The 23,306-nt window shown below is 47.5% G+C and overlaps 1 protein-coding gene across 4 annotated transcripts in view; it reads right to left on the reverse strand.

Moving 5' to 3' along the window:
- The window catches only part of shi (dynamin-1 shibire), a 67,747-nt gene extending 64,533 nt beyond the window's left edge, over nucleotides 1-3,214 (reverse strand). For 3 of the 4 annotated variants that reach the window (XM_084588420.1, XM_084588419.1, XM_084588418.1), the window contains exon 1: nucleotides 2,866-3,214. In XM_084588420.1, the coding sequence (XP_084444546.1) occupies nucleotides 2,866-3,029 (164 nt within the window). In that variant the 5' untranslated portion in view covers nucleotides 3,030-3,214. The remainder of the gene's footprint in view (nucleotides 1-2,865) is intronic. The other variant, XM_084588421.1, reaches the window with a different exon arrangement.
- Nucleotides 3,215-23,306: the final 20,092 nt, after the last annotated feature.

Raw genomic sequence — 23,306 nt, forward strand, 5'->3', positions numbered from 1 at the left:
GCCCATCACTGCTAGAAGAAAATTCCCAGGTGCCAGGCTAGACTAAAGACAGCCAATGTTTAAATGTTATGTATAATGAATGGTTATTTCAACAATAACCCACTGCAAAAGCCTTTCACAAAATATGCCTCACCACTTCCAGGCAGCTTTGGAATACAAAGAAGCCAATAAGTTTGTGGAAAGTCATTAGCCCATTAATGACAAGCATACCGCACATAATGACTAGCTCCCACTAAAATCAATTCTGGATAGCTTTTGTAAAAAGTAAGAAACATTGAATTGCAAGCATTACTCTGAGAAATTTACACTAAGAAAGTGATGCTAAGGAATTCAGTAATGCCAGTGACCGTAATGTGATGCGCTTTTGGATACAATGCGACCTGCACAACTGTAGCAGTAAAGCTTGCAGAGATGGCTGAACAATATGACATGTACTTTGCTTCAGCAAGTTCAATGAACAGGTAAGAAAACAACCTAAGAGAAAGCATGTGCTGCTGAGGCAATTAAGCACCTAGAACTATCATGTGCCAAAAAGTGTTGAAATGTCTGTATGCTCGTTAAAGCTGATTTTCTAAAACCAGCCATTTAAAACAATTGCGTTCTTGAGAAAAAAAAACTGACAAAAAACCACCAAGTTCAATTCCACCTAAAAGCAAAACAGGGTGAAAAGGAACGTGTTCATTGCAGAAAAGAGTAAAATATTGTTTACTCCAAGTTTTGTGCACGAGGATAAAATGTGATCTAAGAGCACATTTCTAATGAGTAGGTGGCATAAAATTGCTTCACCATGTTTTGTTGTCTGCATGATATTCATTCAGCCAAAGTGGGGTCTACAAAATGCTTATTACTCACTTCATTATCCCTGGTAATCTGCCTTTATTTCTCAATATACTGTGCATTACATTCACGCATGCTCTTGTGGAGTATATTAATTTCCTTCATTATGCCACTGCAACCTCACGATGCTCTCGCTGCCATCTATTCACGTATGACATTGCTGAAGTAGTGCCATGTTCCCCAAACCATTATCAAATGTAGCAATTCATCAATACTAAACATAAGCCTGACTTTTTAGAAGTGTGTTCATTCAGACCAGGTGGCATGTAGCTTACATGCACTGTTGTAAACCTCTTCACATGTAGGTGCTTACCTTCTGTTCTCACATAAATACATCCTCTGCCTCTGGCTAACACAGAAGCCTTTTCAAATAAAGCAGGGTTACCCCAGTGATCATGAATTTTATTTGCATTAGATTCAGACGACCATAGAAACAATCTTGACAGACAGAGGTTAACCGTTCCACATATCGTGAAAACAACAGAAAGGTCTCTGTGTTTCACATAACATGCAAGCTTAAAATCCACATGCTTTCACAGCTCACAGATTTTCTAAAAGCAAGATTATTATGTCCGATTTATGTTGTCGCCACCACTTTCATTATGCTGCAAGATTTATACACGACTACAGCCCTGCCGGTAAAAACCTTCACCACTGGCAGGACTTCCCAAGCAGCTCACTGCAACAGCACAGTTCATACTATAGTTATTGAAATCGAAAAGCGGTCATCCATTATTGGAAGTTGGCCTGTTTTCTTGCATTTAATTACACAGAATACCGAAACGCCAAACCTACACAGCATATACAATGAGCCACTAAACACACACAAGCAAAAGTGTGACTTGCGCTGCTTCGCACAAGGGACAAATTAATAATGCACCCTGTCAACGAATGCATTCCTTCACGAGAGTAGTTTCTTGCGCCTTTGACTAATACTTTATGAAAAATGGTTAACAGAAATACGCCCACACAAAATACATTTGCGACCAATTAAGTACGTACGTACTCAGATTGACCCCAGTGCTCCAAAGACGCGCTACCTTAATTTTAAGGAAATAGCACAAATTATTCCTTAGCAATATTGATCAGTAAGAGGGCGGAGAATACACCTGGGTGTACTCAGTGACGTCATTTCACATGCATCGTCCAGCATGAAAGCCGATCTCGATCACGCCTGCCGCAGAAACACGCCCCTGACAAGTACGATGTTCAAGGTTTGCTCATAATGCGACCTTCGGCCTTATCGCAATGCGGTCCGGACAAGGGCCAACTCCTAACATTACAATCATTATCTAATACCGGCTAGGTGAAGCGGTATGCTACTTGAGAACACAAACCGCATAAAGGAAAATTACAAATCTCGAAATCACTTTGGACCAATCATGACTCCCACATCGAGAAAATATACTCGGGAAAAGCTTTCTTTGTTTCGATATGGACAGCATACGTAGCCTTGGGGGTGTTTCCAGGAAAAAAGCTCGTAATCGACTACTCAGACCCACCTCTACCGAAACCGGAATGTAAACTGAAAGTCAAGCCATAGCGACCCTCAAATTCCGCCTAGTCGTCGTATAAGAAGCCGTACGCAATGTTTAAAAACATGGAAAGTCTACGACACTGGCGTTCAAAGGGAAGCTAAAATCGATTACAGTTCACAGTGCGGTAGTAGGCCTATTTGTTTCGCGTCGGAACATCGGCGCGACCACCGCCTCCGCTGTCAACATCATGCCAGTGACGGTTCGTTTCGCTGGCAAGAATGGTGCGGCGAAGTCGGGTCGCGCTCGATCGCACTACTGATAGGTCTCATTTAAACATACATGTTTACTCAAGAAATGCAATCGACGAAATGACAAAACTGCCTCCCTCCTCTACCCGCTTCGCGGCCGCCTAACGACGCCGAGGCGGTCGCTTGACCGTTGTAATACATCCCAGGGGCGGCCAGTGAACTAAAGTCCGCATATCATACAGCGAGCCAGAATAAAATATTCTTAAGCACGCTATTGAATTAAATGATTATGGTTAACCTACCTGCCGACGAAATTCTCCAACACACTGCTTTTCCCAGCGCTCTGTCCGCCGACCACGGCAATCTGAGGCAAGTCTAGCGTGAGGCTCGATCCAAGCTGAGCGTAAGCGTCTTGAAGTCGGTTTACGATAGGAATTAGGCCTTCCATGCCGTCGTTACCGTTCATTTTCAACGGCGGCCTCCAGCTGGAAAGATAGCTCGAGCACTCAGCAAAACTCGCACCGCACAGGCATCACAAATGCTCTCCGTTGGCTTCGTCGTGACGGCAGCTGAAGCCGAAATCAAAATGGCTGCAGCAGACAAGCGCATGCGCGTTCCGGGTGCAGCAGACGTCACTGGGAGAGAGGATCAATACAAGTAACGCAACGATCCCACAGAAAAGCACGTGGCGCATCGCCGCCTCCCGGGAAACGTTTTAGTATCAAGCGTTCGACTGGCTCGACGATTGCGCGTATCTTAGGTTTCAGGCTGCACGCGACCGAAAGGGGCAGAGTACATACATACACTGCGAAGTTGCCAAGAAGCAGGTTTCGCGCATATTAGGTGGGCTGCTTGTATTTCATTTTCTTCCTTCAGCGCTTCTCGGCACCCATCTGGGTCGACACTTCTTTGCCTCTTGCGTTTTGAAAAAAAAAAAAAAAGAAAAAAAAAAAAAAAAAACTACCAGAACGTTTAACGCATCTGCGTAAAGACAATATTCAACTCTATTAGGTTGCGCTATTGCCAGCCTATTCATAGCGTTTCCTTGCGTTTATAGGTTTATGTTTGCGGAATAATGATAACAATAATGTTATTTGCAAAAGAAAATTAAATCCTTAACAGATGTTTTTGCGCACTCCAAAAAACAGCCGCCCTCAAACACTTCCGTTCCGGAACGTTTGAGGACGTAATCCTGCGCACGCGCCTTGCTCGACCAAATCTGGTATGGATTAGGGGAACTCCAGGCCTGCGCTGGAAGCACAAAACTCACAATAATAATATTAACAATAATAACAAACTAGCACAAATTAGGTCGGTCATAATCGGGGAGCGGCTTGTCACGTATGTGAAACCTGTCTATATAAACAGCAAGAAAGCCACGAAATTAGATTAGACTCATTTAGGAAAGAACAACGAAAATGATCAGTTCAAAGTACAAACAATAAAGTGCAAGGCGCCCCACAGGAATATAATAACCCCCAAAAATATTTCACAAATAGTGACACGAAATCAACCCGTGATTAGTCGGCGTGTAAAAATTATTTACGTTCCTACGAATACGATATCGATTCGCAGGAAATAATTTTCAAATAGCGTTAAATATGCCTGGCTGATATGATAGAGTGTGTAACGAAATTTGGTGCGTGTATGAGAAACAGAAAGCACGGGCGTATGACGTAATTAAGGCCGACAATCCACGAAGAACACTTGAAATACTAATGTATTGCTCCAGAAATGATTGAGTACATTTGTTTGGGCAAAAGGTGAACGAAATTCTCATGTCATTTTTTTTTTTTTTTTTGTTTGACGCCAACTGATGCTGGATACCAGAACCGCACGATAAGGAATATTTAATTAAGCCTCAGTTTCCTGACAGAGTACGTAAGGCAAAAGTACTCAGTAGATACCAGAACCGCACGATAAGGAATATTTAATTAAGCCTCAGTTTCCTGACAGAGTACGTAAGGCAAAAGTACTCAGTACCTAAAAAACAAACATTTTTGCATTGTCGACAATGTAATTGCAATGTCGAAAACCAGGGTGCCCAATTAAAGATATTGATGATGCGGAAGGTTCTGATATGAATTATGATAGTTATACTACAACATTTTCTTGTAGGTTCAATTCTAGTTATATGGTTCTGTAACGTAACCTGTAGCCGTCCAAACAATTAAAGCACAGGAAGTTTCAGTCTGTGTTAAGACTTGCGAGCGATTTCAGGGAAACACGCGTACAGATGTGTAAAAAGTAAGACGTTAAATAAATTGGGAATTTCCTTCGAAAATTTGACTTTTTGTAACTACGTCCTGGCCGTTATTTCGTCAGGCGTAACGTAGCTTTGATTATTCACTTTGTTATGGGGTATTTTATCCTTACTACATATTATTAATGTCTCGTGGGCCGTTATTGCTTCAATGCTTGAATGGCGCTATAGATCGTGTGTCATGGTTAAGCATGGGGAGCAACTACTTCTTTGCGGCATGACTTTGATAAGTTGTTAAAAAGAGGGAGTAGGGACCAATGCAGAGTTTCGGCGAAAAAGTTTCTCGTGGGGACGAAGAGGAAAGAATTAGGGGGAATGGGGGAACGGCGCAGCTAGAGCTGTAAAATTTCCGGAAACTTTGAGACTGAACAAACAAAACAAAATAGAAAATATTGAAAACATTGGTGTGCTATTCAGAACAAGAATGTGCTGATAATTTTTATCCAAAGACGCCAAAAGTTTGATGCCAAAAATGCTTGTCGTGAATTCTTCACGTACCAGTCTTTCTTAGTACTTTGGTTCCACTCACAGAGGCAAATGAAGGCGCATGCGGAGCACCGCTGTAAATTGCGGGAAGTTGGGCACAGGAAGGTTAGCTCTACAGCCTTTAAGCGATGGTGTTTCAGGGATTCCGTCCGGTTACCGTCTCTCCAGAAATCCATCTAGTGAATTGAGATCCGCCGGTATCCTGTCAAAAGCTGAAAGGAAGGAAATTGAAAAAAGAAAAAAAAAATGTACACTTTAGAAGCGTCTATTGAGCAGCACCAAAGGGCCCTTAAGATTCCTGTTGAGGTGCCGAAGATATACGGGTGCCTGTGGGGCAGCATTGTTGCTAGTAACCGACGTTCACAAGACGCCGTCCAACTATCGTCATAACCGGGTAACTCTCGGCGGTTGGACGTGACAGGAGGATGAAGCAATCGAAGAGTATACGAAAAAAAGAAAAAAAAGAACGCAAATGCTTCCTCACACGTAGCCGCATTGTCATGAGGAACAGGAACAGCGAAATTAACGTATATCACTTTTTTTTTTTTTTGCCAACTGACAGAGAAACGTGATGAAATGGCTAAATACCGGTGTTCACAGAACAAGTGTAACAGATAATGCGCTTTTTCTTTCCTGTGAACCAATTATTATTATTATTATTATTATTATTATTATTATTATTATTATTATTATTATTATTATTATTATTATTATTATTATTATTATTATCATTATTATTATTGAAATGAACCATAACGCTAAATTAGACGCCCCTAAGGGCGCGCACTTAGCCGGTCATCACGATTGGAATGTTCTCTGAAATATTTGCTAAATATATTTACGCGCCCGGTTTTTCTACTTTCTACATTTCGAAAAAGGAAAAACAAAGCAGGAAGAAACAATTGCTTTTTTTATTTCAAAAATTTTTTCGCGTCCTCCCATCCCAGTCCGCAAAAGTGTTGATCGGCTCGCTATCGGAGTGTGTGTTGTAGGGAAGAGGGGGGGGGGGGGGGGGGGGGGCGAAGGCCAGAGCCCAGCAAGAGGAACGCCATCCGGGAATCGAGGGGACAAGGATGCGTGTGACCTTGCTTGCAGCGGCGTCCGCACATGTCGAAAGGGGGCTCGCCGCGTGATGCTTTGTCCTCCTCCTGACCGAACGCTCTCTCGGCTTGCCTGCATACTTGCTTGCATACTTCGCCAGCTGCTGCGTGACTCATGACGCTGCTCGGCCTCGCCGCCACGAAGTCCGATTACGCTGTGACTAATTCGCTGTTTCGAATGACTATTTTTTTGGCTCATGAAACCTTCAACGATTCGTTAAAACAACGCGGTCTAAGCGCACTAGAACATTAGTGTACGTAACAGCGAATTACAAGGTGAAATAAATATTTTATATCTGGCATAGTCTGCTTTGTAAAAGGTACGTTAACTGCAAGTGATAATTGGACGTAGCGGCAAGAGATTTAGAGTAGGTTCCTAAATCCACGGCTCTAATAATAACATAATAAAAGAAGGAACAGTTTCATCGAACGAAGTACCCAAAGAGACGACCCGGCAACTTATATGTCGTATTCACAAAACCAAGGTGAGGCAAGCTGTCCCGCGCGCGATGCGTGCGCGACCGGATATAGTGCTCAAGGGCTAGCAAGTCGATGGGCATAGCGTCGGACGATTACGGGGTGTATTTTGGTAAGGCAGACTTTACCGACATTGTTCTAGAAGCTCTGTTGGCTATTTCGACTTACACGTACCGGCCGTCAGGTTTCCTATTTTGTTTTGGGGAAAGCAGAGAAGCAGTAATCAATAGTTCTCTGTCTGTGGACGCCTCAACCAAGACGCGAGGCATGGGATGAATTAAAGAGGGGGCGAAGCAAGTAGAGTGAATGATAAGTTCCGTTTATCGTTAGTTCAGCGTCCGATGTCTTAACCTCAAATGTCCTTGGGAAAACGTGGTACGGCATGTTCTTGGACGAGCATTGTTGCAGGAGACCAGAATTCTCTCGGAGGATGGCTAATAAATATGCGTATCTGACACGCTCACGAAAACGCGTTTACAAACACCAAGCGCGTGTGTGCACCCGTGAGAGAGCTGCAGGTGCACTACTTCTCCCCTGGGGCGTAGCCATCGGCCTTGTTTTTGCAATGAGCCCAGCCACGCGTTTGGCGACCTTTCAAGTCTTGCGTGCAGCTGCCTTCACAGCGGGCTCAGTGAGCAGACATGTCGCTCGGTAGGTAAACGAACCTTTCTTCGGAGGCCAAGCGCGCCGTCACTGATCTCGAGCCGCGAGGTTAGCGCTCAATAGGAGAGAAGGAGGCGCGGGCGGGAGAAAAGCTTCCGCTTACGAGCGCGGAAGCACGCAACTTGAGGTCGTTCGCTGCGCTGAGGTCACAAGTTGTGCAGGGAGCGACAGGACACGAGTGCGTCGGACTGTCGCGGTTCATGTTCCCAGAACGACAAGGCTGGGACAAATGAAAGTGCACAAGATTCCTAGAAGGAATCTGGGCCTTGGCGGCCGGATTTAGATTAAGGTAACAAGCAACTGCGTGTTGTGCGGCATCCGTATGGGGCACGTTATAAGAACCTGAGTGGTAGAATTTAATTTGGAGCTGCTCCTCCTTTATCTCACCCTCATTTCTTTGCCCACCCTTCACCCCATTCTCTCGTGGTGCGGTTGAAAAGTCCACCGAGAATGCGACAACTCCAAAACCTTATTTTTTACTTTATACAAATTTTTGCAGGCCGGTAATAAGCGAGTTACAGCGACGGAAAACACTTTCGAAGGACAGAAAACTGGGCGAGTTGGTTTGCGTACAAACCATGCTGTTAAACCACATGTCTAATTTGTACGGAAATGAATCACTTAAAAGACGAACGACAGAGAATTCGGTGGACACTGTCACGAGTGCTTAGTGCTCGTGGCCTTTTACAGCGGCTTAGCGGCGTCCTTTCTCCGCTACATCTTTCGTGGCCGTAAAACTTGATCAGCGCCGCGCACGTTGTGTTGTAGAACCCGCGAGAAATTAAGCCGCAACGCGCGAATTGGGTCAGGGCTGTGCTCGGTTGTAGCGCGTATACGAACAGTATGTATAAATAACATCCCGTCTCAGCATTGCGCAGAACGAACCCTTCTGCTGGACGCATTTATTTGACGTGCACCCAGGAGACCGCATAATGGGGGAATAAATTCTCCCGTTTCCGCAGGAAGTGGTGAGCGCTCCGGACCTCCATGGCTCCGGAAGCCGCAGGTTGTCACCGGGGAGCCTGGAGCGCCGCGTGCCACTCGCGAGCCGAGAAAGGCAGCGGGCGGCGACGACTCCCGCTGCCAGCTCCGTCGGGGATGACGAACACCGCAGCGCACATGCACACCGCGGGCGGTCGTCGCTTCGCCAGTGCATGTAGTTCAGGGTCCCCGAAGTCAGTGGCAGCCTCGTAAACATATGCGGGCAGGCAGGCGGATGCTTCCACCTGCACCTTTCTTCCCCGGTGTTTTGTCTCGGTGCAATCATAACGTGGTATGTATGAATTCGAGAGCCTATAAGTGCCGCTCTAGTTTGTCATTTGATATTAATCACCCTGCTCATCGAGAGTAAAGCAGCCGCAGGCTTGCAACCTGGCCCTGTAGCGGCTATACAGGCAGAAGAGTCCGAGAAATGCGCAGCGTGCCTGTTTAGGCGACTCTAGTTGTTCCTGCGATGGGAGCTCTCAGGCTATGAGATCGTGGCAAGCAGAGCCCTCCAAGTCATTTCTTCGCCTCAAGAGAGGGCGCAAGGTCTGATACATGTCACTGCTTGTTTGCGCTTTTGTAACTTACTTTGTCGCTTCGCTACGTGCCTTCTAATTGGGCACGGCTTTTCACTTTTCGTATTACGTAATTTGTACTAGGATTCAGATAGAACGAAAGGAAGAAGATGGTTTGCACGGTATAAAAAAGAAGAACCGAACAAGGGTAAATAGGGTACGCCTCAGGTCGCAGATGAGCCAACGTTTCGACAAGTGGACTTGACTTCGTCTGGGCATAGCGATCATCACTGGCAGGGGTTTAAATACGCTTTTGCTTCCGAAGAAGAAAAGCTGGGGAGGGGGGAAAGTGGGTGCGAAAGAGTGGGGAGGAGAGGATGGGTGAGAAGAAAGTGGGTCATGAAGTAGAAAAAAGAAAAAGAAAATCTTGAATATGTACTTATCAGCCATGGAACCAGGGATTCTGTAGTCGCCGAACGGTTATACCACTAAGCTTTAAGTTCATGCTATTGTAATGTTACACACACACACACACACACACACACACACACACACACACACACACACACACACACACACACACACACACACACACACACACACACACACACACACACACACACACACACACACACACACACACACACACACACACACACACACACACACACACACACACACACACACACACACACACACACACACACACACACACACACACACACACACACACACACACACACTTCAAAACAAGGGATCCCTATGTGATGTTTGGCTGCAATCCTATAGAGCTTATTCACGTGACGTCGTTGTAGCTCTACTGGCAACCATGGCACGCACGACGCAACATCAAAGAGGGAGAAAGAAAGAGAGAGAGAGGGCCTACGGCGAATCGGCGTCGGTGAAATCCGAGCTCTGGTTGGATGGCGTTGCAAAGCGTCTCAAGTGTCCGGCAAATTAGCTGCGCGCAGCACGGACGCCGGTAGACCGGCGCCGTCACCGCTGGGACATTTTATTTGTTTATTTTCTAAAGTTTCAAACCGCCCGATGTTATGGCGGATGCGAAATGCAGGGTTGCCAAAGCTGCCGCCTGCTAAACCTGATAGTGAATAAGGTCTATGTAGCCATGGGCGTCGGCCCCCATCCCCAATTCCAAACCAGCCGTTGCGGTCCTTTTCACTTGTTTCAACTAATCCCCCGCTACGATAGCGTCGGGTTCGAACTCGGGATCACCGCCTGTCCGGGGTACTCACTATAGCAACTGAGCTAACCAGGACGGCCACCAAGCAGATAATACGGCGAGAGCCATTTAATCAGCAACTCGAAGCGAAAACACTGTTGGACAAATGATTAGGGGAATCCCCCAAGGTGGATTAGATTTGTAATAATTTAGGGAGCGATTACTCCTTAGCATCCACTTTTACATTCTCCGCTCATTTCTGTATAAACAAAAAATAAACAACAAAAACAATGTGACTGCAGAAATGTAAGAAGCGAAAAACAGGAAAACAGAACGAACAGCTATGAATTTCGCTCCAGGGCTCCGGAGAAATTATTTGCTAATTTTGGCGAAGCCTGAAGCGCAAAAAGGACAGCAACCTGAGAGACACACAAGACAGGGCGCTTTGTCCTGTGTCTCTCTCACGTCCCTGTCTCCTTTCTCTCTCTCTCTCTCTTCAGACTCAGCCAAAATGAGCAGACTCCACAAACTAGCCCATGAAACAGCCTTGCTGAACTCCGGGGACGGGTTAAGTCCTCCTGCAAGGTACACAAGCACCGTTGTTATGCTGTTCGCATGCAACGCGCTCGCGTCACCACGCTAATGTTTATTTGCTTATCTTCTACGAGTGCTGATCATGTGTTTGCTTTCAAGCAGCCTGTGTCACTTCTTATTGCTCTTCCTTTCACTCAGGCAACCTGATCGACTGCGCTGAGAGCCGGCCCGAACAAGCCGTCATGATGAATGCTGTCAAGCATGAAGTCAGCGAGGAATAAAAATTCTGAAAGAAGTGCCTCTAGCTACACTTGTAATTTCCAAACCACGACACAAGAAATGATGAGAACTTAAGGACTTAAGGTCCTCGAGTGAGCAAGTACAGTTACACCAGGCGGGCTCATTCCGTCGTGCAGAAGCGGCGGAATGACGCGACGTATGCAACGCTACTGAGTAAACGGCGGCTGAGAAGGCCTTCGCTCCCTTCTACCGACGGGAGAGAAGGCTCACATCGACAGTCACGCGCGCTGCCTAAGCTGGCGCTTTTTCGTATATAGATCTGTAGAGTAAATATATGGTCTCCATGGGCCACGTTGAATTCCCCATCGTTCTTCGCCTTTCTAACGCTTCTTTCGAACGAAGACTTTCCTTGTTGATGCGAGTGCGCTAATTAGTTTAACGTAACCGCCCTTCGGTCGTTGCGGCGTGCAGCCAGTCTTCTAGCTGTTGTGCCTGTACGGTGAAGTTGACGAGCTTACTTCATAACTAAACGAAGTTTTGAGAGCAACTTTTCACTTGTACGCTTGTTTGATCACTGTATACTCAAAGCAGGGCAGACGCATGCCCGAGCGCAACAGCTATACGTGACAGGGAAAGAATGGCGGAACATGCATGTGTGTGCGATTGGTCGCGTATTCATTTTATTTATTTTTATTTTATATTGAAATACTGCGGATCATGCGTGGTCCTAGCAGGAGGGGCACATTCAGACATTATACAATACAAGAAATGACAAGCATACCTATGCATAGAGAGGGGGAAAAAAAAAAAAGAAGTCTGAAGCTACGCGGAACGAATAAATTATATTTATTTTTTCCATCTGTAGGAGTGGTGTAGTGGTAAAGCAGTACTCGGGCGACAGACTGAAAAACGCTTCACGAATTTATATGTCAAGTTCTTGCCTGAAACAAGAGACTGGGACAACTGTGCTTGAAAACTGCGGGTGGCACGAGCAGTAAGCCATTTTAGAGTGAAATGCAAGGTTTAGTATTGTTTTCGTGCACTTGCTCATCTCTGTTGACATCTCTATGGGGCAACGCTCGATTGGCCAAAAATAAAGTCTCCTCCGCAAGACAAGGAAAGTTAGCACACATTGTACTACTTGTGTACACTCGACGAACTTGAGTCGCGCTTCGCAATTGTTTTTGGAATATATATATATATATATATATATATATATATATATATATATATATATATATATATATATATATATATATATATATATATATATATATATATATATATATATATATATATATATATATATATATATATATATATATATCGCGGCAGCTGGTATAGTAGCGAGAATCCTAAAAAGCTTGATCTTCGTTTACGTGGTCGTATGGTCGTCTTCTCCTCTACTATACCTAAGTGGCGACATCTGTGGTGGACTTGGCAAGCCTCGGTCCAGCCTTGGTGACCTTGATGGCTTAGGATATTCTTGAAGCTTAATACTGCGCCACATTAAAGCTTTTCCCTCCTCCTCCTCTGTACCACCTTCCCTTCCCGAAAATACGATAATTTGAGTTTCACATGCATAGTGTTCCTTCTTTGCGTCATAACGATCTGCGTAAAAGCGAAAATATCGAAAGCCTCAATCAACTTATTTGTTTAATACGCAATGGCGGTTTCTTGGTTCATCATACTGAGGACTACAGCGCAGTAGCAACGCGAAAAAGAACAAGGGAGACGGACGCAAACAGCGCCCGTGTTTGCGCCCGTCTCCCGTGTTCTTTTTCGCGTTGCTACTGCGCTGTAGTCCTCAGTATGATCAACCTAATTTGTCGCCGCATTTTGTGAGCAGCAGGGATATGATAGCGTGGTTACCCGTTGCCCGCACTCACAGTGCGCTGTTCGCCTATATAAGACCTACAGAGTGCCAGCGGACGATGTGGCAAGGAGGCGACTGGCCACTAAGCGTTCTTAAGCGCGAAAAGCCCTTGCTGAGATTGGAACGCGCCACGGCTACATGCACCTTATGCGATGAAGTAGCGGAGAACGTGGGGTTACGAGAGGCGATTTATATAATCTGAAGGCTTGCTTGCGTAAGCACCCCTTCCTTCTGTTTGCGCGGGCCCTCAAAGCCGCCTCTTGTGTCCCGAGCAGTTGCAGCCTCGGCGAGAAAAAAAGAAAGGAGAGCGCTATATGGCCCAAACAAAATATACAGTTGTTGCACTCTGGCTTACATGCGAACGAAGCCAAACACTCACGGATAGCGCTCGACAGCGGAAAAAGCAGGGAACGTGCGCTGCGCGTGATAGCGCGGTGGCTCATTGTGCACCGTTATTGCACTGTTATCCGTTGCAGTGGCACTGGGAAAGAATGAAGGCTCGCTCGATGGTCTCACGAACTTGCAGGGGCATCGGCTGCCGCTGGGATGTTATGTACAGTCGTGAGCAACAGTGATATATACAACACGCAGCTGCTGGCAGGGCTCGGGAAAAAATGCATTTCAACGCTATTAAGCAACAGGTATCTGGGATCACGACAATTGTTATGGTGCTCAATTTCATCGAGATGCATGTGCCGCTGTCGCTCTCCCTGTCGTTGTCACTAGATGGCATTTAGATGCAGTTTTATCGAGCTCCACCACCGGCTGAGTGTTGTACACCACTTTTGCTCACGACTGTATACATGACTAAGCCTATATATACCACATGGCACAGAGGTATGCCATCTATACCTATACCATGCGAATGCTATCGCTAACCTATACCACATGATGCGGGCATGCCTATTCAATTCCATAGCTGACTTCATTCCAAACCTTTCACGAGAACAGTGGGAGGCTATTCTGCTCAGCGATGATTCTGACCGTCAGCATAAGGAGGGCCAATGCGGTAGCGATAACCAGTACACTATACCGGACTGGGCGGCCCACCAAAACGTCTTAAAAGACTCTGTAAATAATGGTGTTTTTCAATCAATCACGAACATTGTGTAGCGTCAATGAGGTCTTTTTTTTTTTTTTCTTAAGCCGCGCGCTCCATGTGCGGGAGTCTTGAGGGCCAGAGGCACATATTGGTCGCTACACTCACGAGGCGTTTCCATTCTCTACTTCGTCTCTAGTCTAAATACACTGGAGACTTTTTACACGAGCGGGCGTCAGCTGCACCAGAAGCCACGATAGCGCCCACGTATTATACTGCCTCGAAACTGAGTTATCTTATCGACACTTATTGCCCAACTGTGACAGCGGATGGGGTCCCGTCTAAAGGGGGAGCCACATGCGGGTATAGAGGACATGGCAGAAAAGTAAATTTGAGGGGTGTCTGACAATTAACTCCAAGTTTTGTACGTCGTTTCTCATTATTACTAAGCCTGGGTAAACTTATTAAGTTTCCACCATCCACGGCTTCTGCAGAGGTGCTACACCGAATAAGCTGCCCGTACATGAGGTACAGTAATAAAGTACTTCTCTCTCTACAGGCAGAACCGAGAGAAAAATATGTAGACAGCGAAGACGGTGCACCACGTCCCACCTGGAAAAAGCGTGAATGCTGCGTCCTCTGCGGGCAATGGCGACATGGCGAAAAAGGCGGCTGCTCCCGCATAATATTGGTTTGGTGTGTGGAGTTTAATGTCCCAAAGTGACTCGGGCTATGAGACACGCCGTAGCGGAGGGCTCCGGAAATTTCCACCACCGGGGGTTCTCGCCGCTCGGAAGAAGGAGTTCTTAGCTAAAATACAGTCTCGAGACGCACACATTGCGCAAATGCAACGGGAAATAGCAGAAATGAAAAGTCGATTTAAATCTCTACAACCACCCGCAAAAACAACTGCACCAGTACACCGTGCGCCTTCATCCGCCTCGCGAAGCGCTATACCCTCCACTAGTAATGCAATGGAGACGGAGAGCTGCATTAACTTGAAAATACCGGCTCCTTTCGATGAGGGTTCCGGATCGAAACGCGCTGCGGAAGCGTCTAAAGATGCCAACCCGCAACCGACTACCTATAAGTCCGCAGACAAGCTAAGAGCACAAATGAGCGCACTCAAGAACAAATTTAGCGGTCTCGAGGAGCAAGTTAACATTATCACGTGCGAAGTAACTGAGCTGGGTACAAACATCGCTGTTTTTTTTTTTTTTTTTTTTTTTTTTTTTTTTTTTTTTTTAGGAAGTAATGCAGCGTCTCGCGGCCCTGGAGGCAAGCCGTAATGTAATGCTGGCATCCGCGACAGTACCCGTAATTATCCCTCCGATGTCTCACCATGGCCTCTCGCCAGCAAATTGAGGTATGGCAGGGGAACTGCAGGGGGTTCCGCAACTAATGGAGTAACCTGTTGTTTCACATCCAAAGCCTAACTAAACAACAACTGGACGTAATAGCACTTCAAGAAGCTAGCGGTCCGGTGAAATTACCGGGCTATAAAGCGTTTACTCCCCCATATAAGGCAAGGACGATGGCGACAGTCCCATTCACAGCCACATTGTGCAACGCAACATTACGGCTATACAACAACCATCGACAGTTCAAGCGAACAGTACACGCTACTTGAAATTGTGCCCAGAAAAAAGGGTGACGCAAATCTCTTTATACTCAAAATATAGTTCACCGAAAGACAGGGGGTCAGGAATTCCCCACCTGCTGTGTAAGGCAACTCGACTCGCCGCGGGAACCCAGCTCCTTGAGGTGGGTGATTTTAATGCCCACCATTCGGCTTGGGGTTATCGGAAGAACAACCCCAAGGGCACAAAGCTGTGGCAGTCTATCCAGAACCTGGGCCTCACAATTCTTAACGATCCTCAAGAGATCACGCGGGTCGGCAACAGCATTAGCGCAGATACCCCCTCACCCGATCTCACACTAACCAAAAACATTAGCGACGCCTGCTGGTCCAACACGAGAAACACACTAGCAAGCGACCATTACATAATAGCTACGACATTTGACACAACATTTCACAAACTGGAGCCCATGCGCACACGCATCACCGACTGGGATAGGTTCAGACACTTAACGAGAGCAAACTGCCCTCAGTCAGATAAACAACCTAACGGAGTGGATCGCTGCACTTAAAGAGAACGTCAAGACCACCACGGTCGAGACGCCGACTGAAGAGCCGCACCAGACGACTGACTCCAAACTCCTCCACATGAAGCGCATGCCAGCTTACGAAAACGTTGTAAGAGATAGAGACACAATAGAAATCTACGCAAGCGTATAGCGCAACTCGAACGCCATATTGCAGCATACACTATAGACCTGCGAGAAAAACAATGGGGCCAAATCTGTGATAATATGAACGGGCAGCTTGGAAACAAAAAGACATGGTTCTTCCTCCGACACTTGCTCGACCCCACACAGACAAAATGCACACAACGAGGCCGGTTCCCAAAATTAATTCACCGCAGAACTGCGAACACACTACCAGAACACGTCCCATACAGACCCCCTACCAGCGTATGAGGGTCTCCCCAACGACACCCTGGATGCCGACATAACAGATGCCGAGGTCTGGTTAGCTCTCAGTCAGCTCCGTACCACCACCGCGGCGGGACCTAACGGAGTGTCAAACAAAACGCTCAGATACCTAGACCACACGTCTGTCGCGGCCCTGACGGAACTAATGAACACCTACTGAAGGGAAGGCAAGATCCCTCAGGAAAGGAGGTACGCGCGGGTCACCTTCATTCCAAAACCGGACAAGAAACTCTCGATCGAGAATCTACGGCCCATCTCCCTCACGTCTTGCATCGGAAAGCTAATGGAACATGTCATTCTTAACCGGCTGCAAAATTAAGCGGAAGATCGCGACTTACTTCCTCCAGCAATGTCGTGCTGGACCCTCCATGTGGAACCGGGACGAAGGCGGTACTCGGGCTAGACCTGAGCAAAGCCTTCGACAACATCTCGCACGAGGCAATCCTCACGAATCTCTAAATTGGACCCGGGTGAACGGATATTTAATTATGTCCGACCATTCCTATCCGATCGGACAGCAGAGATCCCTCTAGGATAGCCTTAAATCGGATCCCATTCCTCTGGGAAGCCGAGACACGCCGCAAGGCTCGCTGCTCTCGCCTTTCCTCTTTAATTTTGCACTCATTACACTTCTCCTCAAGCTCGCTGCCCTGCCAGGGCTGCAGCACACATTCTATGCCGACGACATCACCCTGTGGGTAACCACGGGGAATGACGGCCAAATAGAGGATACGCTGCAGCAGGCAGTCGACGTAATCGAAACTTACGCGTCGGGAGCGGGCCTTGAATGTTAGCACGCGAAATCGGAACTGCTGGTTTCAGGGCCAAGCCGCGCGGAAAAAATGCAAACCAGGTCCCCTCGATCGCCCTGAATGTTTGTGTGAGAGGCCAACCGGTCAGGGAAGTCCAAACCATGCGCATACTGGGCATGTAATACAGAACAATCGCAAAAACACCGAAACAATCAAGACTCACGGCCACGGTCAATCAGGCTGTACTACTCATCAGACGGATCGCCAACAAACGAAAGGGAGCAAAAGAGAAAGACCTCTGTCGATTATAGTTCAGGCTTTCGTACTGAGCAGGATTGGAGCAGGAGGATTGTCTACTCCCTCCCTACAAGGCTGCTCTTGGGCTCCCGCACAACAAAGAGAAATATCTCTGTCGATTAGTTCAGGCTTTCGTACTGAGCAGGATTGGAGTAGGAGGATTGTCTACTCCCTCCCTAGAAGGCTGCCCTTGGCCTCCCGCACAGCATGTCTACGAAAAGGTTGCCGCCCCTTGGGGTTCACAACACGCTATCGGAGCTGTGCGAGGCACACCTTGTCTCCCAGCTCGGACGACTCACTCCCACGAACGCGGGAAGGGCCATCCTATACAGACTACAGACGTGCGAGCACTTCCAGAGAAGGATGTGAAAACACAGTTACCTACACACGTTAGGACAGCACTATTAATTAAACCCTTACCCAAGAATATGCACCCCGCGCACCACAAAGGTCGACGCATGGCGAGGGCTCGCGCCCTACATGCCAAGTACAGCCGACACGTCTATGTAGCGTATGTGGATGCGGTGGAATATCGCCATACCCAGAGACAAGCGTTCGCACTGGCCACTGTGAATGGGAACGGTTCCCCGTCGGCGGCCGCATCAATCGCAGCCACCTCCGAGACGGCGGAGGAAGCGGCCATAGCTTTAGCTATATCAAACACGTTCGCTGATATTATATTCAGTAATTCTAAAACAACCATTCGCAATTTCGCAAGGGGCCGCATCACATCCACCTCCCTCCGCATCCTCCAAAGTACCGCTGCTCTGATTAGAGAAATTGAACTAATCTGGGTCCCGGCCCACTAGTCTAATCCGGGGAACGAGGTGGCTCACGCGCAAGCCAGAGGTTTCGTCGACCGGCAGTGAGCGCGCCCTCCGACTCGAATTTCACGAAGGACGGGTTAATTTCTTTCCATGATATTGTCCACCACTTCAGGCTGGAAAGGAGCATATAACCCCCCCCCCCCCCCCCCCCCCCCTCATCTTTAACAAAGGCGCAGGAAGTTACCTGGCGCCGACTACAAACACGCTCTCTCCTAAATCCGGCGGTGCTTGCACTGATGTACCCAGGCCAGTACAACCCAAACTGCAGTAAATGCGGCGAAAGAGCGACATACGATCACATTCTCTGGAACTGCGCAAATGATCCACCTGCGGTGGAATTAATACAGCTCCCTTCTCCCGAGCGGTGGGAAGGCGTGCTGATCAGCTCGGACCAGAAGATCCAACTACGGGCCATCGAGCGGGCCAATGAGGTCGCCGCCAGCCATGGACTCCACCTAGTGCGTCTCTCCTTAGACCTGCTTGACCGATGAAATAAATGTTTTGCAATCCAATCCAATCCAATTAACGTGCAGTGACATCGCACAGCCCACAGGCGCCTAGCTTTTCGCCTCCACTGTAAAGCGACCACCGTGGTCGGGATTCGATCCAGCATCCTTGGGCACAGCACACTCTTAAAAATAAACTCGTGCGAGTTACAAAGGAATCTAGAAACCACAGCCATTACTATACCTTTCCGCGACTGTTGCTAGCATGCATGGAGGAAGGAAAGAACTTAGGAGAGGCCCTGACCCCTGACGTCACTTTTGTTTTTAAGCCGGCGCGGCCGCGCCGCGACCGGACGCTGCAACGTCTCTCCTCCTCCTTTAGCCTCCGCATTCTCTTTCTGCGCGACGTTTACGTACATAGAGCCCCTAGCAACGCTACTAATTGTTTATTACCCCAAACACAGTGCAGGTAGTAACTGGAATTATTACTAACCAAGGTAGTTGATGCCGCAGCGATTACTAGTTACTAGAACTGAACTAGCAGCAGTTACTAGGACTAAAAAGGTGAACATAAATTTGTAAAATAATGTGGACAAGGCTCGCACTAAGACAGCAAAGCGGACATTTAAAATTACAAATATTAGCAACATAATCATACATGCTTGTATTTTTCATTTTTGCCATTTCAAGAGCAAAATTAATTGAAAAATCTTCTCTGAACCTGCGAGTATCACTGGCACTAAACCAGGGTGTCATCATGTAGGGTCGGATATAAGTTCGCTGAAAGGTGTTTTGTGTGCGCGTGCAGAGCGATGGTGCGCTTCGTAGTTCTTGTCCGACTGATATATACGACCTGATCCGCGGTGTGCATTACGTGCTCTGTCAAAACATCTGCAACGTTACGGACTGATATATGAAGACATTCAGACAACGTTTCGGCGTCATTTTGCGTTGTTTGGGTGCACGTCAAAAGCTAGTTTTTATTACTAGGCTCGCCTGGATAGGTTAGTTACAGGGGCTAGCTTTTTGAACTATACCACTATACCACTCCATTTACTAACTGCAGTTACTAAGAATCTAGCAACATATGTGACAAGAACTTACTAGGTTTACCTTAGTAAGTAGCACGACTTTTTTTTTTTTAAGAGTGCAGTCGAGGGCCCTAACCACTGCAACACCGCGGCGGGGCGTATAATCTTGGCTACTTCAGAATTGGATGAGCGATGTTCCTTTGTCCCGGAAGAGCGGACGACCAAGAGAAGCGGATAATACGAATGCATAATATTCGCTAGCTGATCACGGAAGATCGGTAAATGAACAAAAAAGGACTAGTGAAGTTCGGATCAGCGCTCCCTCTCCATATAAACGACTTGTGACAGCGCCTCAGAGATTTTTTCCAGCGACAATGTATGCGTAATGTATGCGTAAAGTCTAAAATAGGGACGCAAATCAAGATATGACGAGTGCTCCTTGTTCATTTCACGCGCGTCCCATAACCAACTTCACCGATACATCTGTATCACTTTTCAAATACTTGTTCGGATGACTCGCCTTCCAAGAGGTTGTCAACCGGGCAAAGACGAAAATGCGACCGGGGAAAAACCGATATACTATGCAGTAATTTTATCGGACTTCAGTTAGGGTACATTTTCTCCTCGACGTGACATTGATCGACTCGAATAGAAGTTGTCATAAAATTACCCAGATAAGACCAGTAATTCCGCTAGAATCCTCGATAAAAAAAAAAGGAAAAAAAAAAGAATGGTGCAGGTTTAACCCTTCTTAAACACGATTAAAAAGAGCGACACCGCCGACTGCGGTGGCTCAGTAGTTATGTGCTCGGTTACTAAACCGGAGTACTCGGGTTCGAACCGGAGTGCGGCCGCAGCGTTTCGATGGAGGCGAAATGCAAGGGCATGCGTTTGCTGTGCGATGTCAGTGAGCATTAAAGATCCCCAGGTTGTAGAAAATGTTCCGGAGCCCTGAGCCACCTCCGCTGCCTCGTGCAGGCAGAAGAGAAAATAGAGAAGAAAGAAAAGAAAGAGGGAGAGAAAGACGCGCGCCGCAACAACGGCCGTCGTCCACCACCGAAGCGGTGGCGGGTGCAGTGACGGCCTTCAACAGATAAAAATTCGGTGGCAGGCAAGCCCCCGCCGCAAGCGGCGGTGACCTACCTGTCCCAGCCCCATCAGGGGAGTTGTTGTTGCTGTGGCTGTAGGAAGAAGGAAAAGAAAATGCACGGGCCTGCTACTGGCTCTGTAGCTGAGCCACCTCCGCTGCCTCGTGCGGACAGAAGAGAAAAAGGGAAAAAGAAGAGAGAGAGAGAGAGAGACGCGCGCCGCAACAACAGCCGTCGTCCACCACCGAAGCAGTGGCGGGTGCAATGACGGCCTACAACAGATAAAATTTGGTGGCTGGCTAGCCCCCGCCGCAAGCGACGTTGACCTACCGTTCCAGCCCCGTAGGGCCAGGAACTGCCACCCTTCACCCCCCCCCCCCTACAAAACTTCAATTCTTTCTTCTTTCAGTCCTACCTTCACTCGAAAAGCAAGGCGCCCGTGTGCTGTGCGATGTCAGTGTACGTTTAAGAACCCCAGATGGTCGAAATTTCCAGAGTCATCCACTACGGCGTCTCTCATAGCCTGAGTGGCTTTGGGACGTTAAACCCCACAAACCAACCAACCAACCAACCTTCCCTTGCGGCGTGGTTAAGGTGTCCACGAAGAAGTGTGACAGTTACTGCGTCTTTCCTTTCCTATACAAACCATTTTGCATACATTTTTATTCTTAGAGATGTGCTTGGTTTGCACATGCAGTAGCTACAGCTTTCGTTATAAAAATCGCTTTAAACAATGGCAACAAACTTTCCAAAGCCAAGTCAATTTCTCTATACGGCGAGAGGCGGCACTCCCCTCATACTGAAGGCTGTAGCTTTGTTTAACCTGCGCGGCAAGCGGTGAAACAGGCCATATGTTTGGCTTCAACCACGCCGCAACGTTTCTGTTCCCTCGCAGCTGAAACAGGCGAGGCAAAATAAGAAAACACAAGGAGGCCCGCAGTGAGGCACGCGGTCTGCGTTGCGCGGTAGCTTTGTGCACCATCCGCGACGATCGTTCAGGGCGATGTTAATGAGCCGCGCAGCAGGAACGCGCAACCGCAGGCGCTGGAATGCGGCAGGCGCGCCGACAACAGGCTGTATAGGTACTTTCAGCTTCCCGCTTACCTCAGTTAACATGGCGGTCTGTGTCTGGTATCCGTAGCTCGTCGCCTGTGGAGCCAGCCTTTTAACCGCTAACAGGGATATACGCGAGGTTATACGTTTCGTTACAAATTGTAATCTCAGTGCGTTTGCAGCAAATCAAGTCGTTCAGGCGTGCGCGGAGTAACTAGCAATTTAGCTGAACTTCTGCTTTCACATAATCTGTCAAATAGTGGCTAGGTTCTCGTTTTGTCGCATCTGCACCTTCCCCATCGACGTAGCTCTATCCTGAATTTGAACCTTCCAGGTAAAAGGAAAGGTATCTTTTCACGCTGACAGTAACGAGAGTAGTCTTCGAGCGGCGCCCTTTTGGACATTGCCGAATGAATTAAACGAATCGCACGATATCGCAGCCTCACTGTAGCGGATACAGTAGACACATGCCGGAGGCCTCATTGCGATTGCTATGAATTAGACGGAGACCCTGGTTGATAGAAGGCGTTCACAGGAACACAACACAACCAACTACTGTGTACTGCAAACAAAAATGTCCATGAAGCTTTATTTCTCGAATTAAAAATTGCTAGTTACTCCGAGTACATCCGAATGCCATTCTCTTAGCCGCCACGGTGGCGCAGACCGGATTACCCGGGTTCGAACCCGACCTCGGCGGCCGAGTTTCGATGGAGGCGAAACGCAGAGGTGTCCGTGCGCAGTACGTTGTCAGTGCGAGTTAAATATCCCCAGATGGTCGCAATTAAATCCACAGCCCTAGACTATGATCTCTTTCTCTTTCACCTTTAACGCCCACCTTTCTCCCTTCTTTCACGGTGTGGCTCAGGTGTCCACAGAGAAAGTGTGACAGATGCTGCACCTTTTCTTTCCTCAAACGCCAATTTTAAAATTTTTAAGTCATTCGCTTGATTCATTACAAGCGCACCGATTTACGACACGCACCAAAACTAACAGCACCACGCCACGTACTCACTGTTGGCGGCTAAGAACTCAGTCCGAACCAGAATATATACTTGAAGACGTCGTGTCGAGAGCTTGTATCTGTGAGGTGTCATATACGTGCGGCTGATATTGGAGCAGCAGCGGGAAATGGCAAATGAACAGCGACAGAGCTGGGCCTTAATCAGGGTGGCAACTGTAGAGCACCCTCCATCCCCCTCCTTATCGAAAAAAAAAAAAAAGAGGAAAATAACGTAAGCTCTGCTAAGCATGTCATGAGGCTGACGCCTGCGCCAAAGCGTTGACACACTCGGATCGGAACGCACCTCAGCCGTGGCGAGACACAGCAACCAAG

The sequence above is a fragment of the Amblyomma maculatum genome, chromosome 1, assembly GCF_055883805.1.
Source record: "Amblyomma maculatum isolate TAMU_Amacu chromosome 1, ASM5588380v1, whole genome shotgun sequence".
Lineage (NCBI taxonomy): Eukaryota > Metazoa > Arthropoda > Arachnida > Ixodida > Ixodidae > Amblyomma > Amblyomma maculatum.